Source organism: Notolepis coatsorum (assembly GCF_963971535.1).
Source record: "Notolepis coatsorum genome assembly, chromosome: 16".
NCBI classification, from domain to species: domain Eukaryota; kingdom Metazoa; phylum Chordata; class Actinopteri; order Aulopiformes; family Paralepididae; genus Notolepis; species Notolepis coatsorum.
In genome coordinates this window covers 46,628,982-46,654,371 of record NC_140180.1, presented here as the reverse complement: position 1 = coordinate 46,654,371, position 25,390 = coordinate 46,628,982, and the positions used below count along the sequence as shown (strand labels likewise).

The 25,390-nt window shown below is 41.9% G+C and overlaps 1 protein-coding gene across 4 annotated transcripts in view; it reads left to right on the top strand.

The window, feature by feature from the left end:
* The window catches only part of LOC311242748 (ecto-NOX disulfide-thiol exchanger 2-like), a 385,400-nt gene that overhangs the window by 224,970 nt on the left and 135,040 nt on the right, over positions 1-25,390 (top strand). For 2 of the 4 annotated variants that reach the window (XM_084331767.1, XM_084331768.1), the window contains one exon: positions 22,357-22,434. The exons of the other annotated variants lie outside the window; for them this stretch is intronic. In XM_084331767.1, the coding sequence (XP_084187893.1) occupies positions 22,357-22,434 (78 nt within the window). The remainder of the gene's footprint in view (positions 1-22,356; positions 22,435-25,390) is intronic. 4 annotated transcript variants of the gene reach the window in all.

The following is a 25,390-nucleotide window of genomic DNA, read 5'->3' as shown; positions in this document are numbered from 1 at the left end:
AGGAGGAGGGGCAAGCGTGCTCTGCAGCAGCGTGTCTGTCAACAACTTGCGGTAGAAGACTGCGAGCAAGCCAGCTGGTATCGATACTGCAGAAAGTATCGATATTGCGGGAAATGAGTATCGAAACCGTTTTAAATGTTCAGAATCGATATGTATCGATTTTTCTATATTTTTTACACTACTGTGAATGTATACTAATGTGCAAACGGATTGAAACTTTGAATATTTCTCGTATGAAGCACATTCTCAGGGGCTCAGGGTGAATGTAATGTGAGCCGCCGCGCTCGATGGGCTATTGAGGCAACAGAGGGGCTTGTCTCGCTTCACCAGTTTATGACAAAAATGCGTCAAATTGGTTACTAATGTGAAAGATCGGAAAAGATCGGTATCGGCAGATACTCAAAATCACATGATCGGGATCGGATCGGGAGCAAAAAAAAATTGACGGGACATCCCTAGCTACAACCCTCCACAATCATTTTCGAGATCGCCAAATGATTGACGGAACTAGAGCCCCAAGAGTCTGGAGTGGTATTTTGCGCAATACCGTGTACTTTGCACAAGCCTCAAATACCGGCATGTAACTCGAGAACCGCTGAACGGATTTTGTCACCTGAAAGGGCTATCGACAGGCAACAAATGGGGCTTCAATTCTATATATATATTGTATTACAAAATATGCACACCCGAGCCACTAGTGGTCACCAAAGGTCGGCAAATCGTCTTTAAAAGGGCCCAAATATGGGCCCTTGCATGTTAACACTTTGTGTGCCAGCCACGAGAAATCGCGTTAGTTCATGCCATGCGTTGAGTCCCAAGAACGAGAAATCTCGTTATTTAATCATTATTTTTTTTATCGATTTCCATTCATTTTTCATCAATCTAGCCTCACGTTACCAGTGGGGATCTATCTGAGCTTGAACAGGGAAAATACCGCCCTCTATCGTCTCTCCGGATGGTATTGCACCCATTAGATTGGACTGAATGAAATGGATGGGAAAAAAAGAGTCCGGAATCCACATTTTACTTGTCAGCAGTGTTCATTTTGGCAGCTATTTTCATTTTAGTTTTAGTCTTAGTTATGTGTCAAGTGCTCCTTTTTTTGTTTTCATCATATTTAGTCATCTTCATTTATTTTTCGTTTAGTCAGTTTTAGTCAACTAAATGTCTGAGCATTTTAGTCGTAGTCAGTTTTTGTCTCAATTTAGTCCTTTTTGTTTTAGTCTAGATTTAGTCGATGAAAACGGATGACATTTTTGTCTATTTTTAGTTAATGTACTAAAAAAATTATATTATAAATTATAAAACTTTTTTTTCTTCTTTTTACAGCTACTGTTTTATATATACTGTTTTTTAGTAATAACTAGAAAGTAATGGTATTTATTCAACAACAGGTGATTGTATAGAGTATTAGTTAGGGCTGACCTTCAAAGCTTTTTTTGGCAATCGAAGCTTCGGGGCCGAGCTTCGATTTTAATTCGAAGCTTCGAACAAAAGAATAATTTTTTTTTTTTTTTTTTTTATCTTATGTTGTGGGACTTGTACAGCACTTTCTTTGTTGTTTTTAAATGTGCTCTATAAATAAAGTGGGTTGGATTAATTAATTAAGTAGCCCCTTTCGTGACTGAGCCAACAAGGTTTCACTCGGCTGTGTGATTTAATTCAAGGTGGATCGTCGTTTGAACAACTTCAGATTTCATGGGAACTACCAATCCCCCAAATCAAGAATGTTTAAGATGAATGAAGTAAGATTTTGATTATATGAAATATGGCCTGTCTAGACTAAAGTATGCACAGAATTATGTCAGTCTACAAGGTCCGGATTCTACATGGTTCGGCAATGTAGACCTTGTAGACTCCACTACAGACCAATTATCAGTGAATGTTCATGCATTTTTAAGAAGGGCAACTTCCACAAAAAAACAAAGAACTCAACAAAACATTTCAGTAGCACCTTATCTAAATTTTATTTCCTATTTTGTTTATTCATCCCAGTATCTTTCTTTCTTATGTGTGGAATTCTACAAGGCATGTAGTATATGTATTTGAGGATGATATCCTTCAAACAGGCAATAGTGATGATATAATTTGGGCAGTGCTGAGCTGGGTTACTTTCCTCCAGTGTATTTGTCCCCCGGCCCCACCCAATGGCCCCATGTGCGCACACACACACACACACACACACACACACACACACACACTTACATTTACATTTAGTCATTTAGCTGACGCTTTTATCCAAAGCGACTTACAAGTTCTGTACGACAAGACAGCAAGAAGGGTACAACTCTATCAGCTGAGTAACAATGTTTATCAAAGTGTTGCATGTTACAGTGTAGGTTAGTTTATTAGGAAAAGTGCATGACAGTAAGGTTAGTCACGGTTAGATTTTTTTTTTTTTTTTTTTTTTTTTTTTTTTTATATCATTTCAGATAATGGTTGAAGAAGTGAGTCTTTAGTCGATGGCGAAAGATTGGACGGGATTCGGCTGTCCTAACTGGGATGGGTAGTTCTCACACACACACACACAAATCGAAGTTTTTTTTTTTTTTTTAAATTCGATTTTTTTTTTAATGTTCGAAGCTTGTGCCATCGAACGAAGCTTCGAAGTATTTAAGACAGCCCTAGTATTAGTATCATTAAATGACAACTATGCTCAACTATGCTTCACCCACGGAAAGGTTGTTGGCACAATGGGTCAGATTTGCAGGCAGCCTCTTGCGGGCCATATAAATATTCAAAAGGGACCGTATCTGCTCTCTGCAGTAGAGAGCAGAGCTCACACACTAGGTTCCACCTGACCATGAGTAATATGAGAAACGCCCATTTCACACCTGACCTAGAGAGCTCCTCCTCCCTCCATCCCTCCTCCCTCCATCTCTCCATCCCTCCCTCCCTTAGCAGTAGGATCCTGTGTTTCAGTCAACCATGCAGCAGTGAAGCTCCTGAGGTCGGCCCTTCTCTCTTCCCATGTTCTCCTAATCAGGACTCTGTCTGAGTTTCTATGGTGTGGACTACAGCCAGATTGACCCCTCCCAACCCCCTGCATCTTCTCTCAGATGCCTGCTATATATTTTTTTATTTATCCTGTGTTCTCATCTGCAATCTGATTTAAAATGTTCTAACATTCTTCAGCCCAATATTCTAGCAATGGGCTCCGGTGTTCAGGTGCCTCCTTTCTTTCTTTCACTCTTCTCTTATTTTCTCTACCTCGTGTAATCTTCTCTCTCGCTGGTTCTTTTATCACTTGATGCTTTTTCTTTCTTCCCTCGCTCACTCTTTTATGGGTGGACATCCTTACAGCCAATCCCTAGCCTGTATTCTTCAATACAAGAGACTGATGATCAGGTGGCACTTACTCCCTAAGAAGGTTTTAAAATTTAAGCACTGGAATGATTTTCTATAGGACGCTCCTTTTGCCTCTGAAAACATTTGTCCACAGCTCCTTGGCAAGTCCAACCAAGACAATCAGAAAATTACCCCACAGAGGCAGCCTTGTCAAGAGGTTTGCGGAGCCTGATGGATTAAATGAAAGTTCCCCCGTTTCTCCTTCCCTGTCTTGTCTCTCTCTATTTCTCTCTGCATCTCTCCTTGACACATGAGAAGGAAACGCATCCATCACGCTGGCAAGATGTAATTATTTCAGCAAATGTCTTTGCTAACAATTACTTCTACTCCTACAGATCTAGATGGTTGTCCTCTCCTCTCTTTTGTTGTATATCCCTCTTTCTATCCCCTTCCCCTTCACTCATACTGTAGATATGATCACTCCCGAGCGTGGGCGCCTGGGTGGAGAGGCGGAAGATGACATTGTTTCATATTTCACAAGAGCTCCCTCGCCTAGCTATTATTCAGAGCGCTTTGTACACCACACTCCTACGCAGAGCTGCCTCTACGCCTGTACGTCACAGCTCAGTTTGACAGTGGAACGTCATCCAACTTTTTGTGATTGCACAAGGTATGTTCTTAATGAATAACTATTAACTATTGAACTATTGACTATTGAACTATTAACTATTAACTACATATTAGTTGTGATGGCCTACTTTGACATCTGTACCAGGATCACATGTTTAACAGATAACCTAGAATAACTAAGAAGTCAATAGTGATATAGTCAATAGTACCATTACTTTACAATGAATGCAACCTAAGTTTATTTGTTACTGTAGTTCAATGCATGATGTGGGGACTTGTAGGAATGGCATGGCTTGTCTATCTAACTTGCCAATAGCTTGTCAGTAATGAAAATGGAAGCGTTCAGTGTTGTAAACACACTATGCGTGTTGTCCTGCTGCTGTATGCGTCGTGTGACTTCAGACTGCCCACATGATGACACAGTGTTGGGCTCAATCAAAAAAAGGAAGACCTGCTGAATAGAAAACAGTCCGTTTAGAGACATGGGTATCTGAGGGTGGAGAGGAAGAGTGGAGTGTCATCAGCATAGCAGTGGTATGAGAAGGCATGAGAAGTGATAGTGTTACCCAGACATTTGGTGTAGAGAAAGAAGAGGAGGTCCAAAAGCAGAGCCCTGGGAGACGCCCGTCTGTAGCAGTCGGGCATCCGACAGGGTGTGACTCTGTGATACTTGATAGGAACGGTCATCAAGGTAGAATGACGACCAAAGCCAGAGTATAACCTACAACAATCATCTGATGAGGGTCTAGGTAGGAGGTCGTTCTGTAATAGAAAATCAGTGAGATGGTTGGATACGGCGTGTTCAAGTGATTTAGAGAGAAGAGAGACAGGGCGGTAGTTATCTATGATGGTGGGGTTCAGGGTTGGACTCTGGCTTGTTTAGAGAGGTTGGCATGGTCTGGAGGAGTGAGGAGGGTAGCGGGTCCAGCTGGCATGCAGTGGAGTGTGACCAGGGTCAGAACATTGGCATCTGTTAGGGGAGAGAAAGATGACAGTGAGAGATGCAGTTTCCGGTTTAATGCTTGGAGTCAGTGGGGGTTGGGAGAAGCAGCTGCGGATATTCTCTACCTTTTTCTCAATGAAGCTGGCAAAGTCCTCAACAGAGGGAGTGGAAGGAGGAGGAGGGGGAGTGAGGAGGGTAGACATGGTGGCCTGCAGTTTGTGGACATTCTTAGCTGAGGCCTCAATCGTATGGTGAAAGAAGGAGGCTTTCAGCAGTAGTAATGTTTTTGGAGAATGCTGACAAGAGGTCATGATAAATAGTGATGTCACCACTCACCAGTGAGGCGAGTCTGTCTTTTTTTCTCTAACTGCATCTGTGAGCCATGGTCTGGGTGTGGAATCGCTGCAAGCATATTAGCTTTGTCATATATACCCCATATACCATAATTCCTCTAATAGTAACCCCGGCTTGTATTTGTTTCAACTGTAGCGGATACCAGGCTTGTATTAGGAGGAGGCATGTATAAGAGAGAGGCCTATATTTCAAATTTTCAAACGGATCATAATGAATAAATCAACATTTGTGTCAGTTTGAACCCAGTAAAATGTACTGGTTTCATTTATTGAAACCAAGTACTGTATGAAATACGGTAGTAAACAGTGCAATTACAGGTGGTCAAAAAGTAAAATAAAGTAAAATAGTGCAATCACAATACTGGAATAATAATAATAATAATAACTTCGTTTTATACAATTCTGAGGTAGGCTTACTCTCTTGGTAAACATTAACACCATACCATTATATGGTATTTACTGCACAGCCAGGCCAGCATATAACAACAATAACAAAATATATTGCCTATGGTAAATCCGTTGAGGGAAATACCGTAATTCCTCTAATATACATGAAACCCGGCTTGTATTAGGAGGCCGGCTTATAATTGCTTAGCTCAACAGCGCACCCGGTCATTAATAGAGACCCGGTTTTTAATTGAATACCGGTTACTATTAGAGGAATTACGGTATACATGTTATACATGTAACTACAATGCACTTTACTGCTCCTATGCACTCCTGGTTAGAGGCAAACTCCATTTTGTTGTACTCTGTACTTGTACCCTGTACAATGACAAATAAATCGAATCTAATCAAATGATAATCGCCTACTGTTTGAGTACAATGTCCTACTATCTAATACTATTGAGTACTATATTTGCTATTCCCTTTTGTTATTTGGTTGTAATAATGTGGTGACATTATTTCAATGTGTATTCGTACTTTTTAAACATTTGAATACATGAATAACAATCACATGAATAACAAAACTGTGATAATTGTGTTCACTATAATTGTCATCAATACAGTTTCATCTCTAGTCTATGCAATATCAAAATGAGCAGTAATACTATAAAATATTCAGTTAAAAGGTTCACAACCCTAGCATAGTGTCGTTTTGGTGGAACAAATTGATGGATCTTAATTTATTCCAACACTTTTTAATCAATATCTTTGTATCATTAGCTTACTTGCTAATTAGATTCAACAAATAAGCAGGTTACCAGTCTGATTTCTTTCAGCTCTACAGTGAGAACAGTCTCTCTGTGCAGGCCTCAGGGCATTCTAGCATGATGTTTGTATCAACACAGCGATGGCTTTGTTAGCGGCTCCGTTCACATACCGCAGCTTGCAAATCCTGGTTTGCTTTCCCCTCTGGTGATTTTGTGAGGCGAGGTAATGGGTTTAATCTGAAGTCGGCACCAAATGATTAGAGCTGATTAGATCCCAAACGCCTGGTGTAATGTCCGTTGACCAGAGCAGTGTTTGATCCAGCTGTCGGTGTCAACGCAGCCGGTGGGATGGAAGTTAATTTCCACTTGGTCCCTCTGTCCCGCCCTTTTGAGTCTCCATCCTCTCCTCTCTCTGAACTATATCTCTCCTCTTATGTCTCTTTCAGACTATCTATTATTAGGTATGAATATTCCAGCACTCAAAATGGACCTTGACATTGGGCTTTGTTTTGTTGTTGTTTGTTTGTTTGTTTTTTGTTTTGATAATGCACAGTCGAGGAATTATTTTCGATTACTCATCCCCCGTCCTCAGTCTTTTTCATTAGGTTTGACGACATATTTGTGACTCATGACTCATGATTTTTTTTTAATCCAACCACTGAATTGACCATGTAACAGTCTGTTTCCATGCAAATTAAGATATTTCTTAGAAGATATGCTGTTTTAAGTGTCATGTGAAGATAACCCCAACAATGCACACTCAATATTCTAGTATGGTGTCTGTTCTGAAGGGCCAGATTAACACTGAGAATCTACGTTTTATTGTTTTATATAACTTGTATATTATTTATATATATAAGCTATATCCCTTTAAGCCTCCGTTTGAATCATAGCATTATTCGCTTTCCTCATTGGATAACGCCCTTGACACTGGCGGCGCCAAGAATCGCGCCCCTCAGACAAGTTCAAAGACGAGTCTGGACAAGTTGAGACATGCCCTTGGCCAGCGCATTGATTCCGGACAAGAGATTCGGTTGCGCCCTAGAAAGCACTCTAAGTATATATTGTGGAGGGCGCAAAACAGAAGCAGTTCGTCCGAAGTAAAGTAGCAGCAGTTCGACCTAACCTAACGTGAAGTGAAGAGTTCGTCATTTAGTGCATCTAACGTTACAGCAGTTCGTTCGGTGTGCAGCAGTAACAAGCAGTTTGTTCGTTTAGTAACTAGTGTGAACCTTAGCAAGTGTGTGTGGACTTAACGTAATTAGTATCAGAACACGAGGTGAACCTAGCAGCAGAACTATTGGACATGTGAGCATTGGAACCTACAGCGGCGTATCGTTACGGATAACTAGTAGCTCCTTATATACTACTTTGATATTGTAGAACCATTGTTTGGTGGATTATAGTGACTTGTGGAAACGTAGTACCGTGGAGAAGAGCATCGTTAATACCATTGTCGTTTGGATTGAACTACCCTGAAGATCTACATCGGGCTAGCTTCGAGGACGAAGCTGGCTGGCTATCATCATTGCTATCGGGCATTGGATTACAGCTATTACCCTGCTACCGAGCACTTGGATTACAAGGACCGGATCCGTATGAGAACCCCCTTTCTTCAAGTGACCAGCCGGAGTATCCGTCTATTCTTCATTCCTCTGGAGCTTACTACTCTATGGGAGGAAATCACCAGTCTCCAGCTATACCCTCGTTTGCCCCCCTATATCGCCATCTCACGCCATGCAGCGTCCCGGTCTAGTATACTTAGCCTAGGAATTATTCATTCCCACTGACTTTGATACTCTGACTTTCTAATATCATTTCGCCATAAAAGAGCGACCCAGTAATTATCAGTTGTATATCTGTATAATAAAATACTGTAAATGATATCTCTTTGTCACCGTGCCGTCTATTGAGTGTCTGCCATAATAACTGTACTGTCTGGCAAGTAGTAATAATAATAATATGTAGTAGTGGTTTAATCTATCACAATCTTTAATACAGTCAGGGTTTTGTAACCCCTCAGTTACAGTGTCTATAAATAGATAACAAAGAAGTATTGGTGCACCTTTATCCATGGTTCATCTGTTGCCATAGGAACCAGCTGATGTCACAGGCATGACATATAATCTTATGGAGACTGATAAACAGATGATAAACAGTACTAGGAATATTTATTGATCTAAAAAAGGCTTTTGATACAATAGAGTATAGACCATGGGATATTACTGGAAAAGATGAACAGGTTAGCATTAGAGGGGTGGCTCTGGAGTGGCTGAACAGCTATATAAGGTCGCTTTCACATATAGTTTTGGTGGACTCTGTGCGGTTCTGGTGGTGAAGTTGCAACATTGTTGCATTCTTCATTTGGTTCGTCTGCGTTCACATAGCAATTTGTCAGGCGCACCGAACTTTCTGAACAATGTCACGCGGTCGAAAAGGGCGCTCGTCTATTGGACAATAGAGAGTGGAAATGTGTGTGTGGCTGCGAGCCCGTGTGTGCGCGCGCGCGTGTGTGTCTGTGTGTGTGGACTGCGAGCCCTCCAGATCAGCGGAGGCGGAGTTTTTTATTTTGACGTGACATTGATCCATTGTTCTATTGAAGCCCATTACCACCATCCTCTCGCTAAACAACTTGTACACTGCGTTGTTTTTATGAGTGCCCACAAGTAGCTGTTTTATTTGGTCTTCTGCCCATATGTTTACAGTGTGCTTGTTTTGCAGTGAATGCCGAGCGCCTCGGTAATAATAGAGAGATAGAGAGATAGATAGAGAGATAGATGCAGTGTGCTTGTTTTGCAGTGAATGCCGCGCGCAGTGGTAATAATAAGCACTTCCTATATTTGGTCCGCGTTTGGTCCGATGAAGCGAACCGAGACCTATGTTTTTGGTCGGACCAGAGTTTGTGTGTTTGGTCCGCGGACCGAGTTCGACGCGCATTCACACAAACCCGAAAAACCGGACTGTCGAATTCTGGTCCGATAGTCCGGACCAAACAGCCCCTATGTGAAAGCGACCTAAGTAGCAGGCAGCAATTTGTGCAGATGGGCCAGTACAAGTCGAAATGTTACAGGGGTCAGTATTAGGACCCAAACTGTTCATCTTATATATAAATTATATTCGTAAAGTGTCTGACATATTGAAGCTTGTTGTCTTTGCAGATGACACAAATATATTATGTTCGGGCCTTCGGGGGATGACCTGCAGCAGCTTTTGGAAGTAGCAAACAAAGATATGGAAAAATTAAAATGTTGGTTTGATACAAATAAGTTATCTTTAAACTAGAAAAAAAAAACGTCATGCTATTTGGAAACCGTAAAATAAACACTGAAGTACATTTAGAAATTGATCAGGTAAACATTTATGAAATATATGAAAACAAGTTTCTAGGGGTCTTAACAAAATCTCTGTCTCTTGGAGCGGCTTGGGGCGGCTTTGGCTCAGGGGTAGAGCGGGTCGTCCAATGATCGAAGGGTTGGTGGTTCGAATCCCGCTCAAGCCCATGTCCATCCCATTGCCGTTGTGTCCTTGGGCAAGACACTTAACCTACTTGCCTCGTATGAATGTGTATGCATGTGAATGAATGTTGGTGGTGGTCGGAGGGGCTGTAGGCGATGATTATTCGCCACGCTTCCGTGAGTCTGCCTCAGGGCAGCTCTGGCTGCAATTGTAGCTTATCACCACCGGTATGACTGTGTATGAACGAATAATAGACTCTGTAAGCGCTCTGGGGTCACTGGGGTGTCATGAAGAGTGCTATATAAATCCAATCCATTATTATTATCTGTTGGAAAATCTCTGTGTTCAAAGATAGCTAGATGTATTGGCATATTAGGCTAAATTAGACATTTGTTGAATCAGAAAACATTCACACTGTACTGCACACTTATTGTACCATATCTGTCATATTGTGTGTGGGGGTATACTTAGGGCTGGGCGATATGGAAAAAAATCATATCGCGATAACGATATGATAATTTTATTTTATTTCTCTATCGATAATTATCGAATTGTTATAAGTATAAAAAATTAAAAAAGAAAAACAACAGATGTATGTTTATTTTGCAGCAATTCTTTGTCATTGCCGCCATCTTTAGTGTTACATCCCCTCACACTCCAGTTCTCAGGCTGCAGCTGGTTTAAAAGCTAAAGTAAACCGGCTTCTCTGCTGGCTGTGGCTCCAGAGGAGTTGAACAGTTCTGGCTCTGCTAGTTTATTTTCGATCTTTTGGCGCTTTTTTGGTGGACAAACCACCGCACATGTGCACTGTGACTCGTGACTGGAGTCTAGTTCTGCTAGCACACATAGCCTACTGTGTACAGACTGTTTCAAAATGTATTTTAAATTAGAAAGCAAACAAAATAAATGGACAAGAGAAAAAGAAATCTGAATTTGGTCAGTATTGTCATTTGGACAAGCAAAGCCATTACTTTAAGTTGCAGGCAAGAAAGACAAGTCTGTCCACTGTCTCTGGTTTTAAAACTGCCCTGTTGCAGGTTAAAAAAAAAAAAAAAAAAAAAAAAAAAAAAAACGATTTTTTTTAAATTTCGATATTCTATATCGATTATTAAAATATATCGCAATATTTATCGTTATCGTTATATCGCCCAGCCCTAGGTATACTACAAAGCAACCTACAAAATATATCCTCATTGCAAAAAAGAGCTATAAGGATTGTTGTGAAGGATCAGATTAAACCGAATATGTATATTTATTTATATATATATATTTAATTGTATTTGTATATCGTTTGATATCCCCTGTATATTCCTTGTACAATATGCATTGAATATCCCTTTAGTCTACTAAACAGCCCATAATAGTTTCATTCTACCATTGGACGAGAACCTGGCGCCAGGTTGCCATACCCCTAGGTCCAAGTTCAATCGTGCCGCCTAACATGTCGTGGCAAGCCCCGGTTCCGCGCAGGAATATGTCGGGCGAAATACGAATGGCACTATTTGTTCATAGCGCATATATATATGGCGCAAGTAAAGTAGAACTTTCTTTTTAGTCCAGTTCTTTACCCTCCAACAGAGTGACAGACGCGAAGCCTCCCCACGACGCACGTGTGGTGTAGTAAGGCCTACTTGGCCCAGAATAGGCATTGAGATATCGTGTAGATTAATAGTTGAATAGTCATAGTTTGGCACTATACCGTCGAGTTGGACGTATTCTATTAAGCTAATAATAGTCTATTTATGTATGGTGCATCGTTCGGTTAGAGTTCTAAAGTTATCAGTACCCCCATCGTTCCTGACGTTATCTGGACGCTTAACCAGGCTGAGCAGACCCCTAGTGGTGCTTGCATCCGAGGAGCTCCGGGCCAAGAGCGACTGGACCTGTATATTGGATTACTCTACCCGGACGACGGCGAGCCTTCCACGGCTTGGATTATGCTTTGTGTGCTTTGATTATTCCATGGATAAAGGCCAACACTGCGGAGTGTTGGAACTACCCCCCGGAGAGGACTCCAGGTGAGACGGCGCTCGACACCAGTGAGGTCGCCTCACGTCTCTCCGTTGTGGACCGGCAGCTACCGTCCACAGAGGGTCCAGCTGTATTCGTCTGCGGTCCGAGGTTCTGTGGGCACCGTGTCCAAGACTTTGGATTCTCCCAAGACACCGTCGGCCAGATGGGATACCGCCAGCGGCTTCTCTAACCCCCCCCTCCTACTGTCTTACAACCAGCGGGACCCCCCCCCCCCCCCCCTTAGTGTATCCAGCTCTAATCATTTAAGTACCATCGCTATCGTTTTCCTAAATATTCCAGGTTGTATACTTACTCCCTGCGTAACCAGAGATTGGACATTCAATGTTGATTTACCTACGAATACTCATTTGCCATAAAAGTGCATATTTCATATTTCAAATCATAAATGTAATTAAGTGATCGTTGTATACACCTTTTGCTGTATTAAACCTTCGATTTGGTACATTTGTGTGGATTCGTTTCATCAGGTGGGAAAGTGTTCATCATACTTATATCTTGTACTGGGTGGCCAGAAGTTAAAGTACATGAGGTAGTGGTATTAAATATCATATCTAACAATACAGTCAGGGAATTGTACCCCTCAGTTACAAGGATAGTACATCATGTGAGATACCTAGATCATACAAATTGTCTGTTTTTAAAGAGCCAAACATTGAAATTCATGGACTTAGTTCAATTCAAAACTGCACAGATTTTCTTTAACTCATTCCCCGCCAACGTCGAGTATACTCGTTATTGGCCGCCAATCGTTGGACGCCAACAACGAATATACTTGTTATTTGATCGTTATTTCTTTTCGCTGTTTCCATTCATAATCCATCCAGGAAGGCTGTGTAACCATAGGGAATGAGTCTGAGATCGCAAGCACTCCCTTTGAGACTCTGTATCTCTCTGTGTGTCGATGAAATTCCTCCGGGCGGACATTTCTAGTAACCTGGATCAAGAGCTTTACCCCGATCGCATTGAATAGTTTTCGGGACCCCCGATTCATTATGCTCTGGTGGGTTATGTCGTGGCCCAAATGGACATACGATCTAGCAGATGGCAATCAATTAATTGGAATATTCTTTTTGGAATCTCACCGGCCACAGGCAGGGTACAAAATAGTTACACGCCCAGCGCCATTGACTTGTAGATTTATTCTTTGGCGATTAGAATTTAAGGTCTGCCCGCCACCTGGCGGCTAACAAAATACACTGCATCTACCGCTTCTCCTCCGCTCCAATCCACTCCCTCCAGGCCGCTCACAGTGGTTTAACACTGATGTAATATACATGTAGTACAATGCCAAAGCAACAGATGGCGATGTACAAACATGAAGGCCATTTTCAACCAATGAGAAGGGTGAACCTGTGATATCCTGTTCAGGCTTTGTCACTCACATCCTGTTAGAAAAAGTTTTGACGCCATTGTTGTTGTCGTTAGCTTACATGCTAACGTTAATGGCAGCGACCATAGCATTGTGGCTAGGCTAGCTATCATCACTTAATAGAGCTAGTGAATGGATAAACAACGTTATTTAACATTGCAGAATGGGTACAATTACAATGCGGCTCAATACAAACAATTGTTAAGGGGCCCAGGGGGTGTAGACTGTTGTAGTTTGAGCTAATTTACACCATGCTCCAAAAAAAATTTAAATCTGCCGAGCGATGTGGCGCGGGGAGCGGGGAGCGCTCGATTCAAGGTGAGCGGTGAGCGAGCGCAGAGCGACTTGGGGGCGGGGTCAACATGAGCGAGTAGCGGAGCAATTCGTTTCCTTATATCGCTTCCTCCAGGGTTCCAACTTGTGTTGACAAAATGCAACCCTGCTCAGCTACGGGGAATCAGCGCTCTCTCTCTAGACTAGAAAGGTGCACTCAGTAGAGCACAGATGTCCGCCAGGGCGGCAGCCACACATAATAATAATAATAGATTGGATTTGTAATGCACTTTTTGTTCACTGGGATCCCAAAGTGCTACACTACATGGTTAAAACAGTTAAAAAAATAGAAATAAAATAGTTATTAGTAAAACAAATAAAATAAAATACAGAATAAAAATAAGATAAAAATAGAACATAGTTAATTAAAAACATAGTATAAACAGACAATTTAAAAACAAAAGCGCAATCAAATTAAAATAAAAGGCTAACAGTCAAAGGCCTTTTTGAACAGGTAGGTTTTCAGGCTTGCCTTCTCTATCTATCTATCTATCTACCTCTCTCTCTCTCTGTTCAATGATTTAAAGTAGGGGTGCACCGATATATCGGTCGGGTATCGGTATCGGCCGATAAGTGCCTTGTTGACTGCTATCGGCCTATCGGCCGATAAGCTCAAATGTGCCGATAGCAATCGCCGATAAATACCCATCAATTTGGGCGGCTAGGTGGTGTAGTGGGCAAGGCACTCGCCACCAGTGTGGAGACGCTAGGATTCGCGTGTTCGAATCCAGCTCTCCACATTGTTTTCAGTTTAGCTGGTCGTCCGCAGTAATACACATTGGCCGTATTACGGGGAGGGAAACTGAAGGGTGGGGATCGGGCGTTGTGAACAAGCGACTCCTACAAGTCGGTTGGTGCGCCTGCGCAGTAGAATCAGGAAGTGTCGGGGGCAGCGTGAGCCTCCCACGCGTTACTCCTCGACACTGAGAGATCGAGCTGCGCAGGTGAAAAGATGCGACTGCTGTTACCTCAAGTACCGGAGGGGACTTGTGCTATGTATGACTTAGTCCACATTGCAGCCGGCTTGTGGGAGGCAAGAAACAGCGTTCGTGACAGGGGAGGGTTGAATTGGATGATACGAAATTGGGATGGGAGAAAATATAGAAAAATGGGAGAAAAAGTGGATAAAAAAAAAAAATACCCATCAATTTGTGTAGCGTCAAAAGGCAAAAAAATAATTCACTCGCGACCTACCTGCACAACGCCCGCCGTCCCCCACACACACACACAAGCTACTGCATCAAAGTAACTACTTATGATTAACAAGGCATTCGTTTTGTGGCATTAACGTTATATAGTTAGTGTTACACGGACAATAACATCAGCATATTATTATTACCCATAGCAGCAAGGCATTACTCCGAGTCCGTTCATTAGCTACCGGGAGATGCAAGACTAACGTTACTGGTGAAAATGTGATTTGCGTTGGAATACTCCTTTGCCAACTTGCTGTACTTTGCTTGCAGGTCTGCAGCCATTATTGCTGCATTATGAATAGCCCCAACTTTAGCCAAGGTAACGTTATGGCTAAACCTTTAACAATAGTTAACGCTAGCTTTCGGTTAGCTGTTCAATGCTATTAATAACACAACTCCCCGTCAACACCCTCTCTCGGGAAGATGGCATTTAAGAAAGTATCTGCTGTTAAAATGACACAAACATTAGTTTTGTGGCATTAACGTTATATAGTTAGTCTTACACGTTCAATAACAAGCATATTATTTACCCGAAGATAGTAAACAAGGCATTACTCCGTTAGTCCGTTCATAGCTCGGTTCCATTCCGTTGCTCATTCCGTACCCAACTACACATTCTGCAATCTGTTAATAAAGTTTTCAACCAGACAAATGTATAGAAAGGCTTTGTTTTATTATAACATTTGTTGCAATAAAATCATTATGTCTCATTTGGTCATGCTGTGGAGTGCCGGTCGGCGGGCCGGGCAGCTAACATAGCTACGTTAGGTGTGTTCTGCTCTCGCAAACAGAACAATGGCGGCATGCCCGAAAGTAGAAAATGAATAAACGCTTGCCGATTGGTGGTAAGGACAGCAGGAGGTGGGTGCTAGCGGTGTGGCGTAATTGGCCGAATCGACTGTCAATCAAAATGGTTCCATTACATTGGTTGAAAGCTCTGGTTGAGAGAATAGTATCCCGCTGCAGGCCGCCAGAATGGTTCCATTGCATTGGTTGAAAGCTCTGGTTGAGAAAAGAGTATCCCTCTGCAGGCCGCCAGACGATACTGGGAGAGAGATAGTGATACCATAAACATATTTCTTGATGTTTCCTTTTTTTAAGTAAGTAAAGAGGCCTACAAATACAAACATACACATACAAATATACAGTAGTTTCATTAAAAAAAAAAAATTAAAAAAAAAAAAAAAAAAAAAAAAAAAAAAATTACAAATACTTATATACAAATATACAAATATCGGTATCGGCCGATAGTGTTAGTTGAACAATCGGTATCGGTGGCCAATTTTCATATCGGTGCATCCCTAATTTAAAGTGGCCAAACGTTACAATATAAATACTAATTGGATTTTTGGCTGGTAAAAAGTCTGCCCGGCTGGTCGTTTTTTAAATCTACCAGCCAAATGGCTGGTAAGTCAAAAAGTTAAGTTTGTTCCCTGGCCACAGGTAAGAGCAATTTAACGTCAATTTCAGCTGGATTGTGCCTTGTTTTCATAGCCATCGCTCTGATCAGCGTATGCCGTTGTACTAACGACTGCCGTTATTGACAATCAATTAATCAGAAACGACCCCCCCCCCCCTTTCATGCATTCATGATGGAACATAATATAATAACAATATGAATTTTTTATTGTAGCGTGTATAGGGACGAAATGCCAATGGATTAAGTATAATATGCGTTGCGGCCTACTACTAGCCTCCCAGGAATTACCCTAAACCGCTCTAAAACCATACTTATATTCACCACGGTATAAAACAGGAATGTATGGATGGAAAAAATATTCCTTTTTCACATCTTGAACGATAGATACTCTATGTCAAATGGGCCATAGTATTGCATCCATAGCTATAATATATATATATATGGTTATAGCCCTGCAAACAAGGTGAGCGACTCCCATCGTTTACAGTGGTGGCAGTAGCTACTACAGGATAAGGCTAATAGCTGGCAGTCAATGAGTTAAGGTAGTAAATAACATGTTGCCAAGCAACATTAAAAAAAAAAGTACATAGGTAGTTGGTTAGGTAGGTAGATGGTTATAATATAAGAGGGACATTGAATCTAAAACCGCCCAGTGCCTGTACGACTCAGCATGTGCATCTCAGTTTGTGGGGTCTCCCTTTGGAATGGACTACAGTAGATGCCAGTATAAAGCTGAGCAATAATACAAACCAATTCAAAGGCTGTTATAAACAAGTATTTTTGGACATGTACAAGAGCGAGGACTGAGTAGTAAGGTGACTAAATTATTATATTTAGATTAAGAAAGACTATATTTTTTATATGTAATATATTGTAAGGAAGGGGCAGGACTACTAGATACGTTTTTACTTCCTCCTGTCCCCTCCCGAAGATGTTTTTTGCAAATTGCTTTAGGTAAGTGTTGTGTGAAAACACCTTTTCTTGCTGTTTTATGTTTGTATATGTTTAATTTGTATATGTTTGGGATAAATAAATAAATCCAAGATGGAGTACTGGAAATAATACGTCTTATACGTTGTCAAAAGCCAATGTGTGGAGCACTGGACCAGATGCCTGCTGACATGTTGCAGCTTTCAGGCGGTCATGTTGAACCGATGCAACAAGACTTCTACTTGAGTAATATATTTCTGTACTCCTTTCACCTCTGGTGACAATATACTCGTAAGTCTGGCTAGAGATGTTGGAACACCGCCAGTTCCCTGGGCTTAAGGGGCCAGTTACAGGAGAATTCCTCATCCGTACAAATGAGCGAAGTTGAGTCGAGGAGGGGCACTCCTGGCCTTGCTCCATCAGGAAAAACAGAGCCTACTGTCTCTACTCTTCATATAGAACTCTCTGACAGCTGTTGGCATTTCCTCACTTTCCATGTCCCCCAGGTGGTTGTATTCTGCGTTTGCACAGCAAAATAATCATATTTCCTCATGCAGTGGCCTCTGGGAAGCTCTACCTCTGATAAGATTCTGACCTTGTAATAGGCTGCCGCTGATAAGATGCTGTCAGATGCTGCAGTAGTCAGCAGTGAGACGACAGCAGAAGGGGAGTTGACAGATGGAACTAAAATGCTTCTGCTGGAGGGCTGATGACCCTCAGCAAATTATATGGTAGTGATGACTTTGATGTTAGAGGATGGCAGTGGTTTTGCCATGCCCCTTGCTAGCGTCTTCATTGTTACTAAAGATGGGACCGATTCATGTAATTCACGGGATGTTGGCCTGACTTCACAGATCCACGTACCCAATCCAGATTCCATAGCAGGGCTCCAGATTGTGACCATAAAAAAATATATAATAATTATAATAATAACAAACTATTCTGTTATTTTTTTTAAGACTGTTTGCTGTATGGTTTTCTGTTGATGTAGCTACTAGCTAGCTAGCCCTGCATTTAGTTTTTGTTTTCATTCTGATTAGGCTAATGTGATTTTTGGATAGCTGTACTGTAAATAGCTGATTGTATTTAGGATTTTGTATGAAAACTGTGATTGTATTGCTACCCTGTGGCAAATAAAACTCTGAATCTGAATGAAGGGAAAATCGCAATAAAAATGTGTGTGTGTGTATAAGGACTAGGGGTGTAACGATGCATCAATCCTAATGTGACGATTCAACTGCATCGATTTGAAAATGTTAGATTCGATTATAATCTAAATGAATTTAATAATTTTTTTTTTTTTTTTTTTTTTTTTTTTGACCTATAGTCCATTCATGCTGAGTGAATCGGTTCCCCCAGCCACATTTGTGTATACATTCTTTTTGGGGGAATTAACTGATAGAAAATTTATCGAATCGAATCGTGGTCAAATGAAGAGATTTCATGATGCATTGAATCGTTGCCTGAAGAATCGTAATCGAATCTAATCAAGTTCAAGTTCAAGTTCTTTAATAGTTGTCATACAGAAGTACAGAATACTTTCATACAAAATGCTTCTTACTGTTACGCTCCAGAGACTGTGCTAGACAAGATAGTATCAAATAACATAATAACATAATATAGCATGAATTTAGAAGAAGAATGAGGTCACAGTTGTTCGGTATAGACATATGTACAATGTTCTGAGTTACCATATAATATACAATACACAATACTATGCAGTGTACTAATGTACAGTACTATCTAGTGCAAAGCAGAAGTGGGATGAGGTACAATTTTAGGTACAATTTACAGTAAGGTGTACGAGTTGTAGTGCAATCCTTCATCCATAAATATAAAGTGTGGGGAGTGGGTGCTACAGTGTGTTTGTTTAAAGTGGGTGTGTGCTATAAAGTGTGTGTAGTGGGTGCTACAGTGTGTTTGTTTAAAGTGAGTGTGTGCGTGTGGATGTGTGTGCTATGTGTGTTTGGTGGTTGTTGTTGTGTAGTGTTCATTCATTGTTCGTTTAGCAGCCTGATGGCCTGGGGATAGAAGCTACTTCTGAGTCTTTCTGTGCTCGCCTTGAGACTCCTGTGTCGCTTGCCTGACGGCAGCAGTTCAAAGAGGCAGTTGTTCGGGTGGCTCGAGTCCTTAATAATTCTCTTAGCCTTCCCCTTGCAACGCTTGTTGTAAATGTTCTGGAGAGTGGGGAGCCCCCCTCCAATTGTGCGTTCGGCTGAACGTGTCACTCTTTGTAGTCTGCTTTGGTCTTTTGCAGTGCTATTCCCAAACCAGGAGGTGATGTTGCCGGTCAAGATGCTCTCTATTGTACATGAGTAGAAGTTCTTAAGGATCTTCTGGCTGACTTGGAACTTCCTTAGGCGCCTGAGGAAGTAGAGGCGTTGTCGTGCCTTCTTCACCACACTGTTAATGTGTATGGTCCATTTCAAGTCCTCGGATATGTGGGCTCCGAGGTACTTGAAGCTGTTGACTCTCTCAACCGGTGCCCCGTCGATGCTGAGGGGGCTGTAGTCCTTGACCCCCGACCTCCTGAAGTCCACAATCATCTCTTTTGTTTTGCTGACGTTCAGGGAGAGGCTGTTTTCCTGGCACCATCCCGCCAGGACCTTGACCTCTTCCAGGTAGGCCCTCTCGTCGTTGGCAGAGATCAGGCCCACCACCACTGTGTCGTCAGCAAATTTGACGATTGTATTGCTACTCCGCTGAGCCACACAGTCGTGTGTGTACAGGGAGTAGAGGAGGGGACTCAGAACACAGCCCTGGGGGGCCCCTATGTTGAGGGTGATGGATGAGGAGGTGCAGTTGCCTGCTCTCACCACCTGGGGTCTGCCAGTCAGGAAGTCCAAGACCCACTGGCAGAGGTCATAGCCCAAGCCCAGGTCCCTGAGCTTGGCTATGAGTATGGAGGGGACTATGGTATTGAATGCCGAGCTGTAGTCGATGAATAGCATTCTCACATAGTTCCCCTGCCTCTTGTCCAGGTGTGATGCTGCTGTGTGCAGCACATGGGATATGGCGTCCTCCGTGGACCTGTTGGGGCGGTATGCAAATTGCAGGGGGTCCATGTTGATGGGGAGGGAGGAGCAGATGTAGCCCTTTACTAGCTTCTCAAAGCACTTCATGGCTATGGAGGTGAGAGCTACAGGGCGGTAGTCGTTGAGGCAAGCAGGCTTGGATTTTTTGGGTACAGGGATAATAGTGGACTTCTTCAGGCAGGTGGGGATGACAGCCTGTTCTAAGGACAGGTTAAATATGTCAGTGAATACTGGGGCCAGTTGGTCGGCACAGACTTTTAGGACGCGGCCGGGGATGCCGTCCGGACCTGCTGCCTTCCTGATATTCACTTTTTTAAAGGTCCGCCTCACCTCATGCTCTGTTACCCTGAACACTGCGCCTCCATCAGCAGCCGACCCCCCCCCCCCCATTGCCGAGGCTTGTGAGCTGGTGTTGTTATTACCAACATCAAACCTCGCATAGAAGGTATTGAGGTCGTTTGCTAAGGAGATGTCATTGTTCAGTTTGAGGGAGGCGCCTTTGTAGTCTGTCATCGTTTTGAGCCCCTGCCACATAGCTCTAGAGTCAGCTTGTTCAAACTGGAGTTCAATTTTATCCCTGTAGCGCCGTTTGGCCTCTGACACTGTCCTCCTTACGTTGTGTTGCGCCACCTTGTGGTCATTCATGTTGCCTGCCACTAGGCCGTCATTGTATGCTTTGGTGCGCTCTCTCAGAGCTTCACGGACGGATTTGTCTACCCAGGGTTTTTGATTTGGGTAAACTTTCATTTTGGTAGTGGTCGTTGTGAGGTCGAATCGTTACACCCCTAATAAGGACTAATAAGTAATAAAGAATTAATTGGCAAAGCTTTAAGCCTTCAAACTATACCTGTTGAACTCTGAAAAGACTGTTGCACACTATACACTATACTGAATGAGGCAAGGACCACCAGGTATCACCCATGCCTAGCCTAATAGTGCTGGGACCGCAATTGTGTTGCTTTACATGCGGAGGACAGATAAGAAGTGGCTATGTGTTGATAGCCTAGGCTTTTAATGTTTGTTTTCATTAGGGTTGGGTACCGTTCACATTTGAACTGATACCGGTACCTGTGAATCGATACCGGTACCCAACGGTACCTTTTTTCAGTACTTTAGTCTCTAAAAATTTAATCTACGTACCTCGGTTGTAAAAAAAAAAATATCCAAACTACAAATAATTTATTATTATTATTTATTTAGAACAATATGTTAATATATATATATATTATATTTCAGCGAGCGTTGTCTGCATCTAGCTTTGTAAAGTGTAACCACACTTGCAACCTTTTTCGGCTTGCCATTGCCCCGACTGCTTTGTTGTTTGATCAAGTCAAATCCTAGGTAAGTGTGTATTGTGCGCGTGAGCGTTGACGTGTATGTGCGGCACACTTCATAAGTTTCGTTTAGCTGTAAACGAAACGTTGACGTCATCGGACTTAAAGAATTCAATAAAAATGTGATTCGGTCAATACCTTTAAAATACCGGATCCGGTACCCATCCCTAGTGGTGAAGAACTGATGCTTGGTTCTGATATACTATAATGGGTGGACTGTGCAACACATTTCCATCCAAGCTAAGATGCAAGCTTCCCTTGTTAAATTGCGATTTCTAAGAATGTATTCTTTTGATATACTATTGTCTCTAGCAATGATCACCTATACCCTGTGTCATTAACCCGAATCAGCATCCAAAGCTGATTATACTGGCACAGTTTTGGCCAGACCAATCCATTGAAGAGGGTTGGAGGCTGGATGAATCTTGCGTTGTGAAATCATGTAAGATTTCTTCTGGCTTGCGAGAGTACCTCCATCCTACAACAGCAAAAGTTTGTTATTTTGGTGATAAAACTGTAGTATAATAGCAATAATATACGTGAGATCTTGCTATACCATGATCTATGGCAAGCATTACAGCAGAGCCAAAATCCCTCGTCAAAGGCTTTGCTCATGTGTGGATTAGGGATGTCATTGTATGCGATTTTGATGGCACGATTATTTTCTGAGTAATTAGCACGGTTTCACGATATTGTGATTATTATCTGGTAATTAATTTTTTAACAATATGGAGGAGGAAAGACACATACTCTAAATGGACTTTGCAAAGTCTTTGAGGGAGGAAATGTATTCAGCTTGTGGACTATTGAACAACAACAGAAAACAGAAAGTATTTGGATGGAAATATGATTATTTTGCGTTGCATTCTGTGTTTGCACAGCATACAACCTCCTGGGCGACATGCAGAGTGAGGAAATGCCAACAGCTGTCGGAGAGTTCTATATGAAGAGTAGAGACGGTATGTCCTGATTAATTGAAAATGGGGGACCCTGATGTAAACCAGACGAAAGTCTTTCTCTGGTCTGCATCCCCTTAACAATTGTGTGTATTGAGCTGTACTGTATTGTACCCATTCTGAAATCTGTTAATAAAGTTTTCAATCAATCAATCAATTTTTCCTGATGGAACAAGGCCATGACTGTGGTAAGTTTTAAGGGGCTAGCGACGCGTTACACAATAAATGAGTTATAATAATACTACGAGTGTGGATTCACTCGCCCAAACCCTGTAGCCGTGCATCGCAGTCACGAAAGGGGCTAACTAGGTCGATAGTCCAGCAACTTATTCATCAATCTCACAATATTCGCTAACGTTAGACAGATGGAATACAGCCTTCCATCTAAAAACATAAATAAACTTACCACAGTCATGGTATCCATAATAACTTTAATCGGTTTGGATCCTTTGAATGAAATGAAAATGTAAACAAACACTGGCCTCACGTTAGAAAGTAGCACTGGTGACGTGAAATCACTGAGCCCAGAGAGGAGTGGTTCGGCAAAAAAAGATTCAGAGTATATCTGCTTAGAAAACGTAAATGTCGAATTCAATTATTTTTTATTTCTCCACGTGGTAAATACACAGGTCACAACATGTTTACAGGAACATTTTGGAGTTGTATTTGGAGTGTATTTCGTGACTGTAGGGAACTTCAGGGTAAAGGTCTGACCCACTTCCAGTGATGAAGCTAAGCTACGCTAACGGTGCAGGCGTTCCCTATGCCTAATGCATGCAGAGAGACAAAAAATGTATGCATCTTCTTGTCTAACTCCAGGGAAGATGTTAAATAAGCTAATTTCCCAAAATGTTGGAGTTCTCCTTTAACAACAGCTTAATAAGTAGCCAGCAATCAATGTATGGAACAGGTTCCTCTGAAAACACTTCCCTCTTGGAGCAGCAAGCAAGTTTAGCCAGTTAGTGTTAGAGCTAACTATAATTTATCTAGCAAAAATGTAATAAGCTTGCCAGCTGCAATACCCCCTTGACATCCAAACATGAGTTTTATCATAGAGCTCCGCAGTCGACTCCACCCCTTTCCATGACTGGTCCCACAAGAGAAATCACTGGAGGTTCTTCTCAGTCCTCGCTGTGTCTGATCACATTGGGAACCTGGGAACAGGTCATGCTGGGAAGCAGTATGGCAATTGTGAGAAACATATAATAACTTACTCGTCGATGAATCCGGTTAATATAATTTATTCACTCAGAATGAAGGTATCAATTACAAAGTCCGAGAATATGGCTTGGATGGCCCCCGTCTCAGTGATCAGCTTTATCACCAAGAAGGAAGAGGACGACTCACAGGAAGGAGCCGTCCTTTATACCTAGGAGAGGGGAGGGGGGAGGGGTACCATAAAATGGAGGTTTAACAACAAGGAGGGGACAAAGACATGTCCTTATGATAAGAAAAGTCTTTATCGCCCACACAACTAGAAGGATAACCTAACCAGCATCTCTATAGGGACTTTAATTTACTAGTGTTGATATGCTAGAGATTTGTTTACTGCACTAATCAAGGCAAAAGTGGATATATACTGTAGTAGATGCTGGAGGAGCTTTAGTTGAAGAGCCACAATGGTAGGTCTATTTTGCCTTGCAGCTATATGTCCAACAGCATTGTTAGCTGTTTCTTAGCTTTGTTAGGTAGTTGGCTAACAAGATAATGTTTTTAACCTCTGCAGGACTGCATACTTTATTTGCAAAGCTTAGCTTTATACTTTATACTTATAGCATGTGCATCAATCAATCAATCAAATGTATTTATATAGCACATTTAAACATGACACTTGTCAACCAAAGTGCTTCACAAAGGATGCTTAGTTCATACACATACAGCTCATTATAGTAATATTCCACAATTATTACATTGATAGTAATAATGGCACACGGTCATAAATTCACCAACATGCGCATGTGTTATACATGCAGGACTCTTTGAGACAGACGTATGCGTATTACCGCTGGTCTCCTTTGAAAGATAACATTCTGAAGTTACTTGAAGCACTTTTAGTGCTAATGAAATAGAGTAACAGAGGTCTGGACTTGAGTTGAACTTGTGTACTCAAATTTTTCTGTAGTCGTTGCAAGATTCCATATTCCAATATTCCAGCATAGAGGTATAAGCTGGAAAACATTGGTTCCATAGCCTGAAGTCTTATGTAGTACAGGTCAAAATTGTATAAAAATCTGTTCAGAAATGGGTATTTGAGAGACGTCCGAGTATAACCGGCGACAAAAGAAAAAGCTCTCCAAATTCCATTTCCTCATCCACGGCCATTCATTCTGAAGTGTGATTCACTTCTGGTTTTCGCTCGTCAACTTTCACCTAGATCCCTTATTCCCACCCCCTCACGTAATGGATCCTAATGTCTAGTCGTTACCCGATCCTGCTGTGTGAGCCGGTGTCGGACCAATACCCCAATATCACTATTAGATTGTGCATCCTTAGATGTCAGATTGGTCTGCCTTTTGTAGGGACGGACAGACAGAGAGACACAATACAGATGGACAGACCGACACTGTCTGCTCAGGCCCTTGGCCTACGCTGTAAAAAGGTCACTTTATTGTTGAAGATATATTGAATGATCAAGAAAATTACAAGGGCTGTCGATTATGCCTTACTGCATCAGTATATTGATACGAAAAATCTATTCATAGCTACTCTGCTTCATAGCATGGGGCTATTTTTTTATCATAGGTCCACCATAGTATCCTCGTCCTGGGGGTACTTTTGCTATTGGCACCACAAAGATGAATTCTTCCATAACCTAGTTTTTCTAGAATGTTCACCCCGTTCTGTCATGTTTCCGGCCCGAGCTTATAGATCTAGCAGATGTTTTTACTGGCTCAACTAGCTTTAAGTCTCTTGTGTTTGAACTAGAACTGCAGATGAAGAGATGTTTCTGCTATTATGT